Source organism: Leopardus geoffroyi, chromosome B3 (genome assembly GCF_018350155.1).
Source record: "Leopardus geoffroyi isolate Oge1 chromosome B3, O.geoffroyi_Oge1_pat1.0, whole genome shotgun sequence".
NCBI classification, from domain to species: Eukaryota; Metazoa; Chordata; class Mammalia; order Carnivora; family Felidae; genus Leopardus; species Leopardus geoffroyi.
This window is the reverse complement of record NC_059337.1, coordinates 92,974,503-92,994,642: the sequence shown is the minus strand read 5'-3', so window position 1 is coordinate 92,994,642 and position 20,140 is coordinate 92,974,503. Positions and strand designations below refer to the sequence as shown.

Genomic DNA, 20,140 nt, shown 5'->3' with positions numbered 1-20,140 from the left:
ACTAAGTAACACAATAATTGTAGTCAAAAAAATCTCATTGGATGAACTTAATAGTTAACTAAGCATAGACACTCAATAGAAGATTATGCATTCATTTAAAAGATATTGAGAATTGACTCAGTGTAAACAAATTGGATATACTACCTGTGTGGACCTTAGGTGAAACAGAAAATGGAGACAGGTATTAAATCTCTGCAGAAATAGTTACAACTGTGACAAGCACCGTGAAGGAAATGCTAGGAATAAGGAGTACAGACAATCATGCTTGTGGACATGGAATTTGCAGGAAAGATGATGAGTAGAGGGTAATTCATGAGGAGAAAGTCTCCTCTTTGAAGGGAATTTGCTGAGCATCCTGCAGAGTTCCTTCTGACTTGGCTACCTCATGACTGTTGCCAGCTCTCTTAATAAAGCATAGACTTTCTGAAGTCCTTATGCTACCACTGAAACTTAGGTTTGTGATGAAGTGAGTCAAAGGTGACTTGTATATTTGTGGTACAGGTGATGGAGTGGATATGGCACCGTTATTAGGATTGGTTATCAAGGAGTTGGAATGGGTTTGGAACTGGAAGAAAATGAGATCACTTTTGAATACACTGAGTTGGAGATGCCTGGTTATCTGCTACATCCTATTGGCAGATGGATTTGTGGTTTGGAGCTCAGCAGTGACCAGAGTTATGGTATGGATTTACTAGTCGTTAGCATAGATGGAAATTGATGCCTGGGAGAAATGAAGTCACCAGAAGAGAATATATGGGATGAGAAAAGAAAGTATAAAACCTAAATATAGGGATTGGGAGAAAAAGAGAGCTTGCATAGGAGATAAAGACAGAGAAAACAGAAAAGTAACAGAAGTAGATAGTATTAAAGAAGGAAGGAATGATTAATGTCTGATGCTGCATAAATGTGAAGTAGGTCAGAGGATAAATCAGTTTGCAACAAGAACATTATCAGTGTCTTTGGCAGGACCAGCTTCAATAATTTTTAAATTGGGAATATGGAGACAGCACGTGTAGACTCTGTTTCTGGAAATTTGGCAGAGGAAGAAGAAGGTTTATGGTTTTGCTTGGAGAGTAGCAATTTTAGTGTTTGTAGGCTTAGTAGAAAGGGCAAATGGGCACCTGGGTGGCTCAGTCGGTTAAGTGTCTGACTTCAGCTCAGGTCATGATCTCATGGCTTGTGAGTTTGAGCCCCATGTTGGGCTCTGTGCTGACAGCTCAGAGCCTGGAGCCTGCCTCGGATTCTATGTCTCCCTCTCTCCCTGCCCGTCCCCTGCTCTCACTCTGTCTGTCTCTCAAAATTAAATAAACATTAAAAAACTTTTTTTTTTTAAAGAAAGGGCAAACAGAGAGGAAGAGATGGAGGGAGTAACAGGTGAAGCAAGGTCCTGGAAGTGATAGTGGCAGCAGCGAAGATGGAGTAGAGGAGGGGGCATTAGCCTTCATGGGGTAAGAGGGAGGGAAAGATTCCTTTTCCAAGGAGGGAAGGACCATTTATAAAGGGGACAGGAATTGAGTTATTATTACCTGATCCACTTGGATTTCCTTGTCATTAGCAGAAGAAATTCTCTGCTAAAACTAAAAGGACAAATAATGGGTGGTGAAAGTTTGAAAAAATATTGGTGAAAATATTAAGAGGAACAAGAGAAGAAAAAATTACAGGGTTTCTGGGAAGCATTGATGTATTAGTTGAGGCTAGAGGCATCTGCATGATAGATTCATTTGACTCTTCCTTCAGCAGGTAATTTTTTATCATGAATGTCAGCTTGTGTCTGCTAAATCACCTGACCAACTTGGGGATGGGAGTTTAAGGAAATATAGGCATTTATCAAAGCTTTCACAAATGAGGATAAACATTTGTAGCATTGTTACTGTCTGTTTACCTCATGGCCAATCTTATCAATTTAATAAATATATCACTAATTAGTTGATGAAAAACATGTTTTTTCTTTACTTATTATTCTGTAGGCACTTATTCATTGCCTATGATGTGTACGGCACTTTATCAGTCCCAGTGGGGAGGGCTCAAAAAGTTGCAATTCTTGCCTGCCACAAACTGTCCATTTATTTGGAAGGAGATGATAAATTAGTACAACAAATAGGCAAGATAAGCAAAAATGAAAAGATAACTATTATTTCTGTTAAGGTCTACTACGTATCAGGCATTGGACTGGGTGTTTTATAAGTAGAAGCAATAATCAGGTAATGATTCCGAGTGTGGGCTCTGGAACCAGAGTCTAAGTGCCTAATACATGATGATGATTGTTATCATCTAATTGATTTTCACAACAAACACGTGGAGCAGGCATTATTATTCCCATTGTATAAATAAGGAAAGCGAAGTCAGGGGTTAGATGTCTTGCATAAAATCACAGGATTGAAGTAGATTAAGATTCTGATTTCTGATTGTGCAGCCTACAGTTTTTTTCACTTGACTGTGCTGCCTCTCACCTAATGTATAATGTTGTACAAATTGCATTTTCCTTAGTACTTATGCTTGCAAAGTAGGGGGTATGCTCAGCATGGGGTGACATTAATCACAGAAAGTATACGGATGGAAATGAGTCTTACGGAGGGATTTGAATGAAGTTGTGGGCATTAATTAGAGAAACAGAGTTAGAAAGATATTCCAGAAGGGGAAATAACATAAATCAAGCAACAGCCATGGGAAAGACTTTATTTATTTATTTATTTTTTTTAAGCCTGGGGAATGATAGGAGGTAATCCTACTGAAGTTCTCTTCTGTGCATTGTGGGATGAGAAGTTGAATAAGCATGGCCTTTGTAATGATGATTTGACTTGATTTGTAGCTTTTGTTACTTACCTGACCTTTTGATATTGTTGCATTTTAAAGAAAATTGTGAATATTTTTTTTTCTTTTCAATTTAGAGCAATTCTGTAGGCCTACCCAGTGACATGGCCTTTCTTTTTCTGTGAATCACCTACGCCACACAGAATATTTGTGCACAGCGAATTTGTGTGCTTTCTGATGGATTGCCTCATAAATACAAGCTATATTCCATTTGAATGGTTTTGGTTCTTGAATTTCCTGTTTTCTCCATTTCTGTCTCTGCTTCACTCTCTGCCATCCCCCCTAAAGGCTCCTCCCACAGCCATGATGATCTTTGGAAAATCTAAATCCAATCAAGCCAATCCTCTGCTCAGAATTTCCAATGACTTTTCTATTCACTCAAAACAAAATCCAATGTTCTTACTATTTGCCTATAAATCCTTACAGGTCTTGTCTCCTGTTGGCAACATGACCCAGGTGCTGCTATTTCTCTCATTCCAGGGTGCCTAGTCCCTAATTTCCTTCATATCTCTGTTCAAATGCTATCTAGTCATTAAGGTTTCTTCTCACGATCTTATCTAAAATAACCTAGCTCTTTTCGTCTCTTCAAATCTATTCCAGCCCTCTATTCTTACTTATCTTTACTTTGTCCCTATCACTCATCACCGTCTGATATATTACATATTTATTCATTTATTTTCCGTCTCTTCTCACTGGATATAAGCCCATTGAGAGTAGGAACTTTGTTTTGTTCACTTTTTGAACACCAAGATCACTGGCACTTAGTAGGCTCTCAACAAATATCTACTAAAGGAATGGGTGAGTAAAACCATTTTTGAAATTATTATTGGGGGGGGCGCCTGGGTGGCTCAGTCAACTTCAGCTCAGGTCATGATCTCCTGGTCTGTGAGTTCGAGCCCCGCGTTAGGCTCTGGGCTGATGGCTCAGAGCCTGGAGCCTGCTTCCGACTCTGTGTCTCCCTCCCTCTCCGCCCCTCCCCTGCTCACACTCTGTCTCTGTCTCGGTCTCTCTCTCTCAAAAATAAATAAATATTAAAAAAAAATTTTTTAATAAATTAAAAAAAGTATTATTGGGAAGAATAGTAACTCTAATATAGAAGTTACGCTGTACTGGGGAGCCTGGGTAGTTTGGTTGGTTAAGTGTCTGACACTTGATTTTGGCTCAGGTTGTGATCTCATGGTCATGGAATTGAGTCCCATGTCAGACTCCATGCTGAGCATAAGCCTGCTTGTGATTCTCTCTCTCCCTCTCTCTCTCTGCCCCTCAACACCCCCTCAAAATAAATAAATAAACATTTTTTTTAAAAAAGGAAGTTATGCTGTACTAAAATACTTCACAAAATATAATAATTATACAATTAATTAATTATAATTAATAATTATACAAATTATACAAATAATTAATAATAATAAAACAAAAACTTGCCATGCAATGCCAGAACATGTACCAGCGGGCATATTTTCCTTATCTACATTCAGTATAGTGATATTCAGTATATTGATAGCATTTCCTAAAGAAGATTTGAATACCTTCTTTAAAAATAGAAAGCCAGTAGTGTATAGTGGGTAGGATAAAAAACCAGAGACCTGAAAAAATCAGCAACAACAACAAAATCTGCCCTTTTCTTTTGGTTAAGTGGTGAGATTCTTATGGAAAATCTGGGAGAGGTTATGGATGACATATCTTACATGAAAATGAATTGCATTGCACACCTCTGCTTGGAAGAATCTAAGGCAGTCTGGAGTGGCTTGTCTTTATCTGAAATACAGTAGGAGACAGAGAAAGTTATTAATTCCTCCTCAACCAACAACACAGTTTATGAGCTTGGGTGGGTTCACACATAACCGATCAAGGTCTGCCGTTCCCCCCCTGGGGATGAGGCACACCTACTTCTCGCTTTTTCAGGAATGGGCCAGGAATTGCTGCTTTGTCATCACGGTAATTATTGGGGGTAGAAGAGGATGACATAGAACCATCTGAGGCCAAGCTAGCCTTCTAGTTCCTGTCCATTGAGGTGCCCTTGATCTAAGCAGTTCAACCTGTTTATGCATCTGCTAGGGTCAAATGAAAAATCAGCAAACAAGAGAGTTTTGTACTATTCAACCTCAAATTTGTATCATTTGAAAACCTCCTTAAATTCTTCATGTTCTATTTCTCTGATTTATAGATGCTTGTAGCTTAGTCAAGGCTGAGAAAAATACAGGTTTATTTTTGTATTTTGTATCTTGTGCTGCTTGTAAATTACCAAACACAACCAGGCCAGCTAGCTCTGCAGAGGTTTGTATTGAAGAGATTGGTAAATTGGCAAATAGTATGGGTTTTGTATCATTGGCTTTTATGTGTGCCCCAAATTACTTGTTTGGGCATTGCACTCCTTTGTAGTGGTTCCATTAAAGTGGGGCCTTCAAACAAGGATCTAGTGGGTTATAGTAGAAATGATAGCTGTACATGTTTAATTGTCAACTTGACATAAACATTGTTAGAAGTTTTTCCCTGACACCCAGTTTCTTATAAAATCATGCAAAGACAGAAAGCTGTCTCAAGAGGCTACAGTCACAGTGGTGATATTCCTTTTTATATTTATGTTCTCAGAGAAATCTCCCTGATAGTAGAATAGATACCAATCCCAGCAAACATTCAGTTTGAGAATGGGAGAGGAATTCCTGGCTGCAGATTATTAGTCAACATATAGAACTCACTATATCAAATGGGATTTATCCTTCAGTGGTTGCCACTTTCTTTCATTCAGTAATACCAGCACTGCCCTCTCATCACACAAACAAAGAACCCAAGTCTCAAATATTCTTCTGTAGATGCTAATGACAGCAGTCTCAGAGGGAGCTTAGTTCTTGTTCTGGTCCTGCTGTACTTCAGACTGACATGTGACATACTGCAAATAATGGATTTTAAATTAAAAGTAGCTGCCTCAGTGACTGCAATAGAAGTATCAGGGGCTGGGCTAGCCCTCTCACCACTATTGCTATTGCTATTTGGTAGCATATCCAAATTCACCACTACTCCTGACAGGGAGCCCTTCCTGTTTCCATCTGTTCCTTCATCCTCTGCCATCCTTTTTCCTCCATGAAGCTCAAAAAGACTTCCTTCCCGATAAGGAGACACCAGAGGTTCAAATTTGGATTAATGTTATCTTGGTTAGTCATTTACTCCTAAGTAACTACATTTTCTGGGGCTCCCTCGCTTTGTGGCACAGCTCCTGCACCCTTTGCTCCAGTGGCCATTACACTCCAGCTGGGAGGCGTGCTACTGCTCTCAGAGATGTCTGCAGTTAAAACTTCTCTGCCTTTAAAAGCAGTGTGGGTTTGTCCCATAGTGTGGGTGTGGTGTCTCATTTTAATTTGCAGTTACCTGGTGACAAGTGATGATAGATCTTTTCATGCACTTATTTTCCATCTGTATACTTTCTTTTTAAAATTGTTTAAATTTATTTTTAATTTTTGAAAGACAGAAGGAGAGAGGGGAGAGAGGGAGCATAGGGGAGAGAGAGAGAATTGTAAGCAGGCTCCACGCTCTGTCAGCACTGAGCCCTACACCAGGGGACTCCATCTCATGACTGTGAGATCATGACCGGAGCCAAAGTCACAAGTTGGACGCTTAAGTGACTTAGCCACCCAGGTGCCCCCCCATCTGTATATCTTCCTGAGTGAGATATCTGTACAGATCAATTGCTCATTTTAAAACTGGTTGGTTTTTTTTATGCTTCAGTTTTAAGTGCTTTTTGTATGTTTTGGATACCAGTGCTTTATCAGATATGTATTGTGAAACATTTTCTCAAAGTGTGAGGCTCATCTTTTGAAACCTTTCACAATGTATTTTGGAGAGCAAAAGTTTTTAATTTTAATGAAGTCTAACATCAACTTTTTAAATTTCATGAATGATGCTTTTGATATTTATCTATAATTTCATTGCTAAACCGAAGGTAATATAGATTTTCTTCTATGTTCCTTCTAGATGTTTTGTAGTATTACATTTTATGTATAATTCTATGATCCTTTTGGAGTTAATTTTTGTGAAAGGCATAAGATCTCTATCTAGGTTCATTTGTTGCATAAGGACGTCCAATTGTTCCAGCATCATTTGTTGAAAAGACTATCCTTTCTCTATTGCCCTTGGTCCTTTGTTGAACATCAGTTGACTATATTTGTGTGGGTCTATTTCTGGGATTTCTATTCTGTTCCATTGATCTATTTGTATTCTTTGCCAAAGCCACACTGTTTTGATATAGTAACACTTGCGGTCAGATAGTATCTGTCCTCCAATTTTATTCTTCTTCAGTATTGTGCTAGTTATTCTAGGTTTTGTGCCTTTCCATATAAGCCTTAGAATCTAATTGCTGAAAACCACAAAATAAATTGCGGGAATTTTGGAGGGCTTGTGTTGAATCCATAGATCAAGTTGGGAAGAAATGACATCTTAACTCTATTGAATTTTCCTATATGTGAACATGGAATATCTTTCCATTTATTTAGATCTTTGATTCCTTTCATTAGAGTTTTGTAGTTTTCCTCATATAGACCTTGTAATATTATTAGATTTATACATTGTCTTTTTGGGACTAATGTAAATGGAATTATATATATATATATATATATATATATATATACACACACACACACACATGCATATATATATGTATATATATTTGAAATTTTATTTTCATATATTTTATTTTAATATTTTCATATATTTTATTTTCAGGAGATTTCTTAATTCCCCTTCCCCATTTAACCCATCCCCCCTCCCACAACCCCTCCAATAACCCTCTGTTCTCCATATTTAAGAGTCTCTTCTGTTTTGTCTCCCTCCCTGTTTTTATATTATTTTTGCTTCCCTTCCTTATGTTAACTGTTCTGTGTCTTAAAATCCTCAAAAAAGTAAAGTCATATGATATTTGTCTTTCTCTGACTAATTTCACTTAGCATAATACCCTCTCGTTCCATCTACGTAGTTGCAAATGGCAAGATTTCATTCTTTTTGATTGCCGAGTAATACTCCATTGTATATATATGCCACAACTTCTTTATCCATTCATCCATCGATGGACATTTGGGCTCTTTCCATACTTTGGCTATTGTTGATAGTGCTGCTATAAACACGGGGGTGCATGTGTCCCTTCGAAACAGCATACCTGTATCCCTTAGATAAATACCTAGTAGTGTAATTCCTGGGTCGTAGGGTAGTTCTATTTTTAATTTTTTGAGGAACCTCCATACTGTTTTCCAGAGTGGCTGCACCAGCTTGCATTCCCACCAACAATACAAAAGAGATCCTCTCTCTCCACATCCTGGCCAACATCTGTTGTTGCCTGAGTTGTTAATGTTAGTCATTCTGACAGGTGTGAGGTGGTATCTCCTTGTGGTTTTGATTTGTATTTCCCTGATGATGACTAATGTTGAGCATTTTTTCATGTGTCAGTTGGCCATCTGGATGTCTTCTTTGGAGAAGTGTCCATTCATGTCTTTTGCCCACTTCTTCACTGGATTATTTGTTTTTTGGGTGTTGAATTTGATAAGTTCTTTATAGATTTTGGATACTAACCCTTTATCTGATATGTCATTTGCAAATATCTTCTCCCATTCTGTCGGTTGCCTTTTAGTTTTGCTGATTGTTTCCTTCACTAAACAGAAGCTTTTTATTTTGATGACGTACCAATAGTTCATTTTTGCTTTGGTTTCCCTTGTATAAATGGCATTATATTTTAAATGTCAAATTCCAATGGTTTTTGCTGGTATAAGGGTATCAGTTTACTTTTGTTTTTAACTTTTTATTCTGAAACCTTGCTAGAATCACTTATTTGTTCTAGGAGATTTTTTGTGAATTCATTGGTTATCTTTGTAGAGACAATCACATCACCCATGAATTAAAACCATTTCATTTCTTCCTTCCCAATATGAAAACCTTTTCTTACTTCACTATATAGCACTTTCAGTGAGATGTCTCTTGTTTCCTACCTTAAAGGGAGAGCATTCAGTTTTTCACAGTTAAATACAATGCTAGCTGTTGTTTTTTTGTGGATGTTATTATCAAGTTGAGGGAGGTCCCCTCTATTCCTAGTTTGTTGAATTTTTATCACAAATGGGTGTTCGATTTTATCAAGTGCCTGTTCTTCTTTAGCCTGTTAATGTGGTAGATGAGTTGATTATCAAATGTTGAATCAGCCTTGCATACATGTAATAGATGCCATTTGGTCATGGTGGATAATTCTTTTCATACGTTATCAGATTTAGTTTGTTGATATTTTGTTGAGGATTTTTGCCAGTGTGCAAATATCTTCAATTCCCTCTCCTAAGTGAGTGATGTCTTGCCTGAATACATGATTCTTGGGTGATAGTCTTTGCTCCTTTGGAGAGTAGGGGTGAGAGGTGGTAGACTGCCAGGCCTATTTGGTATCACTTATTCCTGGGTCTCCTTAGCTTCAAAGTCTAGGATTTTCTAAAGGTTCTTCCTACCTCCTAGAGTTCTCTGATATGGGAAGGATAGGAAACCACCTGTCCTGGCCAAGCTTTCTCCACTAACACACAGCTTTGATATTTGCCCTAGGATCCTCTACTTTTGGTCCTCAGGCTGTGGTCAAACAAAGCACACAAGAAAGTTAGGTATAGGTTCCTTTCTCTCAATCTCCCCCTTCTCCTACTTCTCCACCCTCCATCCCCCACAGCTTTCTCTTAGGAGAACCTAAATCCTTACTCATACTCACCAGTCTCTCCTACCTGCTAAATCTAACAGTTGAAAGTGAAAAACTAAGAAAAATCAATTGGTAACTAATTTCTAATGAGGGGAGGAAAGAGTAAAGACTTAGAATTTGGGCAATAACTTCCCAGAATCCCTGTGTCATGTCTAAATCTGTTTGGTTTCTCCTTTCCCACTTCCCACTCTACTTATAACAAATCTCATTTTACACCTTTTAAATCAAATGGTAAAATGCATCAGACATGTGATCATTTTTGGTGTCAGCTGTACACAAAATTTTTACTTACAGAAGTATTTTACATGTAGTAAGAGACTGGATTCAAGCCTCAACTTTATTGACATGGATACTATAGGCAGGATTGAAGTGACTTGGTACAGTTGACTCAGTAGCAGAGGCTTTGACAGAAGTGCCCAGAAGCAAGCTGTTATTGGAGTAGACAGAGTGGAAGAGGAAAAAAAATGGCCGATTCAAGTGGTTCAGATATACAGGCGAGACCACTTCAAATATCTCTGAAACAATTCAAGATTTTTTTTACAGGGAATTGGAGATCTTAGAGTAATAATGGAATAGCAAAGGCAGTGAAATACAGTCATTATCTAATGACCCCCTTTTATACACCCCTTTTAACCCTGGCTTAGGTAACCCAAGTTACACAGCATTAGCATGTAGAGAGGAATCATGTAACAATTTACACTTGCTAGTGTATTTGCTGTCTCTTTTGACACAGGTCTTTGGCCTTTGCTCCAATATCATTTCTTTGTAGGATTTAAAGAGGATGATGAATTAACCACATCTTAATGAACATCTTATTATATTCTTGGAGAATATGACTTTATAAAACATGCATGACCACTTTACCAAGGGAAAAAATCTTTAGTTATTCCTGGTCAGCAGCTACCCATGTTCATTTATAAGGAGGCAAAAGCATTTCCTCTGTTACTGCTGCTATCTTTCTGACATATCCAGCAGACCTTGACAGGTACAGCACATAAAGCTTATTTCTGTAGTGATAAGAGTGGTGCTTCACTTCTGCCTAAGAAACCTTTACAGGCAAGGCTTCAGTTCCACAAAAATGAGTTGAGACAATCTTACAGCTTCTTCAAAACATAACTTGCTATCCTTGCTTCATTTCACTGGGTTTCTGAAAGTAGCATGGAGCCACTTACTTGTTACTTCTGGTCATCTCCTCAGTTCTTCCATCAATTTGAGGTACAGTTTTTTTTTCTGGAACACCAGTTTGCTTAGGGACCAATATAGAAAGATTTGAAATTAGGGTCTTTCATGAAGGGAAAGGAGTTCTTTGTACTTTTCCTACTCATAAACTCTCAATTTGTATTCATTTAGAGTGTTTTACCTCCTTATACACAAAGAATGGATTTTTCACAGTTGAGGAAAAAGTAAAGAGTGAAAATTTTTGCTGAGTGTAAAGCTAACTTGCTTGAGTGATCGTGAGCATCTTAGAAATACACATCTTAGAAATAAACATCTTAGAAAGTTTAAGAATGTGATGTAATCTTTGGGCAAATGGGGTATTGTTTGGGTCCTGGAAAGAAGGGATTTGTTTCATTTGGTTTGGTATATGGCATTATATCTGACAGTAGAGATATGAAAAATATAGCTTCTTTTCCTTTTTCTTGTGTGGCCAAAAGAAAACATAAAATAATAATAAAATAATAAATTCTAAATAATATCCTTTTCTTCAGTTATATAGAATTAGAATTGAGAACGTTAGTTTCATTTAGCATTCTACAATTGAGTTGGAAAATCATTTTAACTTTACTAAGATTGATGCCAAGGAATGGTTCTAAATATGTTCTGATCAGCATCACCTGGAAAATTGTTAGAAATGCATTTTCTCAGGCTCCACTGCAGGCTTATTAAATCAGAAATTCTGAGGGTAGATGCCCAGCCATCAATATTTTAATAAAGTAAGTCCTTGATGTGAGTAAGCTGTAGGTTAAAATTTGAGAATCACTGGTATAGGACATAGGTCTTTCTTAAAGTCCCTGAAGCTGATTTATTCCTAGGAGTACCAAAGAAAGTGTTATCATTCTATTTCACACGTGACATGGTAGTGAAATGTGTATTTTAGGGACAGGTTTTGAGATTATCTTATATCTAATTAATTTTTGTTTTAGAGGTTGACCTGCTTTTGTAGGAGGATAGATCAGAGTGAAATTTATTATATTGAAAGATAAGAATGTATTCATTTTTGTTAATAGAGACTATACATACTTCTTTAGTGATTGGTGTATAGTATTTTGAACAACAATAGAGATTAAGGGTAAACATAGGAGATGTTTTGCTCCAATGTTACTTTCTCAATGAAGTCTAATCCTATCACATTAGCTGAAATAACAGTGATCTCTGTTCAGCTTTATCCATTTCTTCTCCCTCTTTTCACTCTCTGTTTTCTCCTTTTCTAGAGTATTTATTACTGCTATCATTTTATATAATATTCTCATTTATTAATTTTGAAATTTATTGTCTCTCTCCCTTGAAAGAATATAAGATTCTCAAGGGATGGCATAATCTCTGAATCAGTGCATATCCAAAGAACCTAAAGCAGTGCCTGATACATAGTAGGTAATCAATAAATATTTGCTGAAAGAATAGAATGCATAGGGTATGTGTTCTTGCCACTTATAAGAGTGAAGAAAGCCAAGGGCATTGTGGGAGTTTACCCAAATGGGAGAGATAATCTACCTAAGAATAATCTAGGGAAGCATTTATGTTATTTGCCCCAGTTGTGGGATATCTTTATCACATTAATGATGTTATAAAGAGCCACTCTAAAACAAATAATGTAAATTGTGATTAGGGGTGGGGTAACAAAAGTGTCCCAGCTAGCTCCTACATTTTGGGATGGTTAAAGAGGGAGGTTTGGGTGGATCTTTTATTGTGGGCAAAGAATGAGGTCTTAAGGGCTATAAATAAAGAATAAAAAAGACTGATGTGTACATAGAATATCTGATAAGTAAAAAGTATTGAATTGAGTTGAGTTCATAAATTTTTTGAGTATTGCATACCTGGAGACTTTACTATGAAACCAAGACTTGAAGGTAGTAGCTTTTGTGAAATGACTTGTGTTTTGTTATTATTATTATTAATTTTATTTCATAAAATTTATTTTATAATTATAAAACAATATTTTATTATTATTATTATTATCATCATTTTAGTTTAAATTTTAATTAACATAGAGTGCAATATTGGTTTCATGAGTAGAATTCAGTGATTCATCACTTACATACAATACACATTGCTCATCACAAGTGCCCTCCTTAGCACCCACCACCCATCTAGCCCATCTCCCACTGTCAACCCATAGTTTGTTCTCTATCGTTAAGAGTCTCTTGTGGTGGGGCATCTGGGTGGCTCAGTCAGTTGAATGTCTGACCTTGGTTCAGGTCATGATCTTGTCGTTCCTGAGTTCGAGCACCACATCAACTGCTGTCACCTGCTGTCAGCTCAGAGCCTACCTCAGATCCTTTCTCTGTTGGTCTCTCTGCCCCCATCTTTCTGCCCTCCCCTGCTTGAGCTTTCTCGCAGAAAAGAAGAATCTCTTGTGGTTTGTTTCCCTATCTTCTCTTTTTTCACCCTTCTTACATTATGTTCACCTGTCTTGTTTCTTAAATTCCATATATGAGTGAAATCATATAGTATTTGTCTTTCTCTGATTGACTTATTTTGCTTAGCATAATACATTCTAGTTCTATCCATTTTGTTGCAAATAACAGTAGTTTATTCTTTTTTGATGGCTGAGTAATATTCCATTGTATGTATACACCACATCTTTTTTTTATCTATTCATCAGTCAGTGGACACTTGAGCTTTCTCCATAGTTTGGCTATTGTTGATAATCCTGCTATAAGCTTGCATTATTATTATGACAACTTGTCTTAATTGTTTTCCCTACTCCTTGCTGCTACCCAGCATCCCATCCAAAGGGGTTAGTAGAGATAGAAGGGGGAGTTAACCACAGAGTGTGTTGGATTAGTATTCTAATATTACTGTCTTCAACTGGAAGAAATACTTTTAAAAATAATTTAAAATTGTGAATCATTCCACTTCACAATATTCTTGTCCCAAGTGTTAAAAATGCTATTGATGCTGACTGTGTAGTTCCAGGTGCTGGTACAGTGGAAGTGACAATAGCAGAAGCCTTGATTAAATATAAGCCCCATGTAAAGGGCAGGTCCCAACTTGGAGTTCAAGCATTTGCTGATGCACTGCTCATTATTCCTAAAGTTCTTGCTCAGAACGCTGGTTTAGATCTTCAGGAAACAGTAAAGTTCAAGCAGAATATTCAGAATCAGGTGAACTTGTGGATGTGGACTTGAACACAGGTGAGCCAATGGTCGCAGCGGAAGTAGGCATGCGGGATAGCTATTGTGTAAAAAACCAGCTTCTTCACACCCGCACTGTGATTGCCACCAACATTCTCCTGGTTAATGAGATCATGCAAGCTGTAATGTCTTCTCTAAAAGATTGAACGTAAGCTTCCCTTGTGCCATCTGAATATGAAGACTCTGCAGAGTGATCCCAAGAATAATATAGCCATGCCAATTTTGTCCAAGCTTCAAATGATTTCCAAAAGAATTTTCTTTGCCCGTGTGAAAAAGAGAACACTGACACTCACATTCTGAAATTCTGAAATTATAATTACAGTATTTTTTTTAAACTGCACTCCAGTGTACACGTGCTAAGCAGGCTACTTTTACCCAATGAACAGAAATCTGAGCTTTTGCTTCAGTGATGTAAAAGTACCATGTTAGATAAATATATGTTATCTACCTTATTAAATGTTCCTTGAGTAACAAAAAACAAAGAACAAACAAAAGGAGGTAGGTAGAGAAACTAAATAGGTGACTGTAAGATAATCATAGGTTAGCAAATTGGAAAATTAGGTCATTTCCTTCTTTGTCTTAAATTTCTATCACCTGTGTACCTCAAAGTTACACTTCTGTCCCATTAATAGCTCTTGCAAGTGACACATTTTTTCCAAGGTATCATTTTCAAATACCTTCTTTTACTAAAGAGAATGCTAACTGTTGAAAGGATATATTCAATTTCAGTCATCTCATTTACAGCCTGAGAACAGCTTAAGGTCAGCTGAATTTGCTTCAGTAGCTAAAGAACACACTGTTAAAATTTATCATAGCAGATTCTGAAAAATTAAATGAACAGTGAGACACCATTTTAAAAATTGGTCTGTGTTTTATCCCTGGGCTTTTCCTGATCATAGCCCAGTAACAATAAAGAAACAAACATTTCTCTAAGCTGTGGCTATTCATTTAAGCTGTCATTGTCATCCACTCTGGTAAACAAGAATGCAAATGAAAAGAGCCATGTTGGCTTCTGTTCTTTGAGAGACTCTAGAGAGAACTTGGCATCTGGCAGATGGAAAATAAAAATAGTGGGTTTGTGTTTTGCTAATTATAGATCTCTAAAACAATAGATATGTCAGGAAAACACATGTTGAAAAAAAATGAAAAGCAAAGCACAGCCATCCACACGTTACTTTAGAGAAACATTTTCATGTTTTAGGTGCTAAACTTGGATGCTTGCTAAAGAAATTTATTTTTAGCAAGAGAAAAGAAAACTGTATACACAAGTATGGTTGTGTGTGTACCCATGTGTGAATGAAGTTAAGAGAGGAAGAGGGAGAGAGGCAGAGAGGCAGAGAAGGAAAGAGCAAGAGGAAGAGAGAGATTGGTTAATTTCCTTTTTAGGAGGTTTGGTTTAAACACGTTTCCCTGAAGGAGCCCATCTCGGGGGAGCAAAGGCCTAATACTCAACAGATCTTCAGTGATGATTTCATAGTCAGAAGGGCTGCTCTACTTTCCTTTTCTGAAAAAGTAGAGGTGAGAAGCTTTTGCATGGGCTCCACTATTTGCTTTGGATAACTATGTGCCCTAGAATACAAGAAATCCCTGGATGCAAATTAGATGAAATAGGTGTCCAGAATTTTACAGCACGCTGTAAAATGTCAGGGACTTTCTAACTTTCCCCAGACAGCATTGAACTTGATCCATATTAGTGAATTAGCTAAGTCTTCAAAGAATTAAGGTATATTTGTACCTCAGGATATAAACACATTCAATTCCATTTCATTTTAGTGCATTTTTCTGGCCTAAGTTAACTTGATATTAAACAACAGAAATTAACAGGATAAAATATAGTTATTTTTCAGAAATTTATATTTTAAAATGTGGTGTCATTAACATTGTAATGAGACTGAGGTTTGCACAGAGAGTTGAACCGAGGCTTTTCTTTCCAGGAAGCAACTTTATTTGTGCTGGCGTGGGCTCAGTGGGTTTATAACCTGAAAAACTGAGCCCCTAGCACAGTGAGGTGTTGCCTTTTATACATTTTCCACTTCTTTTTTTCCCATACATGGTAACATACTAACACACAGTCTGATTGGGTGATCTCATGTTACAGGATCATGAGGGATGTCACACACAGACATACAGAATCATGAGGAATGTCATGTACTCGCACATAGCTGGATTGCTTTCCCTTATCTTGAGGGTTTTTTTTTTCTTACCACATTCCTTAGGGAGGGGACTCTCCCACAACATTATTTATTCTTTCCATTCTTCTATGAATGTAACTTTAGGACTTGATACACATTTCATTAAAATATAGCAAGAATCATCCATGGGCAATACGCAAACTTAACCTTTTGGGGTAAGACAAGGATGTCATTAATAAAATAGTTACATTAATTGTTTTTACTGTTTATAGACAAAGGCCCTTAAGCACAGGGTGTGGGCATGGTGTGCTCTAAGGGCAAACAGCAAGGTTGTGATTTGTCTCTAAAGAGTTTAAAAACAATTACAAAATTAAGTGAAAATCAGTCTTCTATTTATTATCATCAAGCACTTGTGCAATTTTAAATGTCAGTGATAGAGTACACCTCCCTGTCTGGGCAGACTGTTTCCAGGCTGCTGTTTCTAGAACTTACTGTTTAATCCTTGCAAATACCCTATGAAGTAGGGACTATTAATATCCCATTTTACAGAGGGAGAATCTGAGGCTTAAAGACGTTAATTTGTTGGAGTAATATCAGTCAGGGTGATATCATGAGGGACCACATTTAAAACTAATATGCCATGTTGTCTTCCTAAAACAGTTTTGGGTATTAAATTGTATTGACCTCCCCCTTACCCCACCATAGAGAAATTCGATGATTCCATAAATTAATTTCTTTCAGATAACCCTGTTCTAGAAATTTTTCCATCCCTTTAAAGCCTTAGAACCGCATTTATGAATAAAACTCAAGCTCCAGATTTCTGCTTTCAAAAAGAAGTCACTAATACATCCATGACTGATTTTATTAGATCCTTGTCAGATGTGGTCCTTAATCAAAAGCAGACATAAAGAAAACACAATATCTGTAATTATTCTCCAGAGTTAGGTTGAGTGGTTAGAGATTGCACTGTCGACCACCAATGAGTAAATGGAACTATGTAGAACCTGCACATCAAAAGTATGGCCTTATCAAAATGTCACTGGGAGATATTTAATATCCTTAGAAGTATGACCATCAGAGATTCCTCCAGAAGACATTTAGCACATCCCTGACTATAAGAATAGTGGTAGATATCTATCAACATTAGTAGATATCTAAGTGGAGAGTTGTGTGTGTGTGTGTGTGTGTGTGTATAGGGATTAGAATTGAGTAAGCATGGAATAATGAGAGGACTTGAGAAGTCCTGTAGGGTATAGTGAAGTCCGAATTAACTCAAAGTCTGTACAAATAACCCAGCAGTCCAGGCCCACAGAGTAGGATGTGAACAAAGGGCCTCTGGCTTTGGCATAGGAGAGGTAGTGTGAAGTCTATCCAGAACACCAGGACCTGGTTGAGTTAAGAGTTTCTACCTTGACTAAAGGAAGACAGGATTCCTGCTAGTATGGAAGGGGGCTGGAACTAGGAACCTGTTGCATCCATGGTCTTTTCTGTCATAAAGATACAGAATAGTTAAGGGGTCAAATACTAATGGAAATTCTTTACTCTTTTGTCAGCTAAATTTCTTTTCCATTCCCCATAATTGATATTCTTCACCATGCTTCTGAAACTCCTGGTCTTACGGCCTATTGCCTCATATAAGTGTAATTCCTAATTTTCAATAATCATAGAAGCCACAGGTAAGGAATTACTTCAGCTTTTTACTAACACAGATTTAGCTATATCTGTACTCATTTTTTTCTTTGCTTCTTTCTTCCTGTTTCAATGAAATATACCTGGGATTCTCCTAAAATAATCTTCCCAGTTTTGCTCTAGATTTCATCTCCTCCCTCCTCAGGGAGCTTATTGTACTGGTTATTTCCTCTCTTTCCTGTGTCTTCAATTTCTCCCTATTTCCTTCTTCCCCAAAGAATTTAAACAGACTCCAGCCTCTTACATCATTAAAACAAACATAGCTAGTTCTGTCTTCCTTACCTCCAAATACTTTTAACTTGCTTCACTCTGGCTTTTGTGTCTATCCAGGTACTGAAATTATTTTCACCAACATGACCAAATATATCTTTGTTGTTAATTCTTTTTTTAAGTTTATTTACTTATTTTTGAGAAAGAGAGAGAGCATGAGCTGGGGAGGGGCAGAGAGAGAGGAGACAAAGAATCTGAAGCGGGTTCCAGGCTCTGAGATGTCAGCACAGAGCCCGATGTGAGGCTCAAACCCCCAACCATGAGATCATGATCTGAGCTGAAGTTGGATGCTCAATTGAGCCTCCAGATACTCCTCTTTGTTGTTAATTCTAATGGATACTTTTCAACTTTTTTCTAAACGGAACCACTGTTTTTCACTCTTTTCTTTAAATATTCCTTTCTTTGTCTTCTAAATTACCCACATCCTGCTTTTTCACATGTTTTTTTCTGTTAGCCACTAAAAATCTGTTTTGCAGTGTCCTTTTCTTCTGCCAGGAATTCCAGCCCCTCCTTGGATTCCCTTCTTACTGCTCTCTCCTCTTTATAGGCACAACCCCTACTCTTCCTAAGATCAGTTTTGTTTTTATGTTCTTCAAGAATTTTTCCCTAGAATTTTGAAATATGTGCTATGTCCAAGTTTATATGCTTCCATAGCACATTTTCCTCAAACAGCACTCACCTCTATAGTGTTGTAATCAGCTGTATACTCACCTGCATTCCTCACTCTTCTCAAAACACTGCTCCCAAAACCCTCAGCATTAGCGTCACTTGGGAGCTCTTTCGAACTACAAAAGCTTGGGGGCACCTGTGTGGCTCAATACGTTAAGTATCTGACTTTAGGTCATGATTGTGGAGTTCGAGCCCCACATCGGGCTCTGCCCTGACAGCAAAGAGCCTGCTTCAGATCCTCTGTGTCCCTCTCCCTCTGCCCCTTCCCCACCTCCCCAAAATAAACATTTATTAAAAACAAAAAGAAATACAAAACCTCAGACCACTAAATCATATTCAGCATCCCCGGGTGATTCATACTCATATTAAAATCTTGGTGTGGTCATAATAGGAACTTGATAAATACTTGTTCAATGAAACAGAAAAATCCCTATCTGTCAAGAAGTCTAGACAGAGGAAAGCATACGGGTTGGATTGCCTTAAAGCTGAAGTGACATACCTAAAAAGCTTGAAACTACCACCAAACCGAGAAGGCTTTTTTACTCAGGTGCAGAAGATGATTTCCACACAGCTGCTCTGTGTCTGTTTGATGCAGAGAAGGGTGTGTGCATGTGTATATAATAGGGGAGGAGAGAGAGGGAAGAGAGAGAAAGAGAAGGTGACGAGAGAGTACATAGAACTACTGAGCTTTCAAAAATCTCTGCAGGTTAAACTTCGATTTGATTCCTGAGCACAGTGGAGCAGCTCAGCTCACAAGTGAGTGAGTAACTACTGTCTAAAGTGAAGCTCATGGAAGAAGCAGAATTTGGAAGCTCCTTCTAGGACAACACCAGGTCTGCTGATTTTATTCCATTTCAAAATCATAAGAACAGAGGTTTTGTATTAGGTAAACACTGAAACCTATTACTTAACTTGCAATATGCTTTACTGGCTATTGATAACTCAAAGCAGGTGTCAGCAAACTGTGCCCTGTAGGCCAAAATCGTTTTGTGTCCTGTTTTTGAATTGGAGAGGTGCTAGGAATGGCTTTTACTTTTTAAAAGGGTTTTTAAGAAAGTAAAGAAGAATATACAATAAAGACCTTAAGCTACTTGCAAATCCTAAAATATTAGCTGTCTGGGACTTTACAGAAAATGTGTACTAATTCTAATTCAGAACTTTACACCAAGATCAATAACACTATCAGAAGAACCATTTTAAGGTAAACTAGTGCAACCTAAGAACAGTAACAGGAAAAGATTGTGAAGTTGACATATGCCATCCCTGTGGTGTGAGGTGTATACATGTACACACACATACACACACACACACACACACACACACACACAACATACTTTAATGTGTTGCCTAGAAGAAACTCCTGGATATGCTTCTTAGCGTATTTTCCAGAAAATACAGAAAGTAGAATTTTCCTAACAATTCTTTGCTTGTGTTTAATGAGTAGTAGAATTTATGTTCTCCAAGTTTTCACTTAAAGTTTTCGAAAGAAACCATTATTATTCTAGAAAAAA

At 37.4% G+C, this 20,140-nt stretch overlaps 1 protein-coding gene across 1 annotated transcript; it reads left to right on the top strand.

The window, feature by feature from the left end:
• The first annotated feature begins 553 nt into the window (after positions 1-553).
• LOC123583722 (T-complex protein 1 subunit zeta-like) lies at positions 554-14,015 on the top strand. Its single transcript, XM_045450831.1, is given in 5 exon segments — positions 554-680; positions 4,979-5,107; positions 6,023-6,125; positions 13,614-13,807; positions 13,810-14,015. Coding segments are annotated over 5 exon segments (759 nt in total).
• The last annotated feature ends 6,125 nt before the right edge of the window (positions 14,016-20,140 follow it).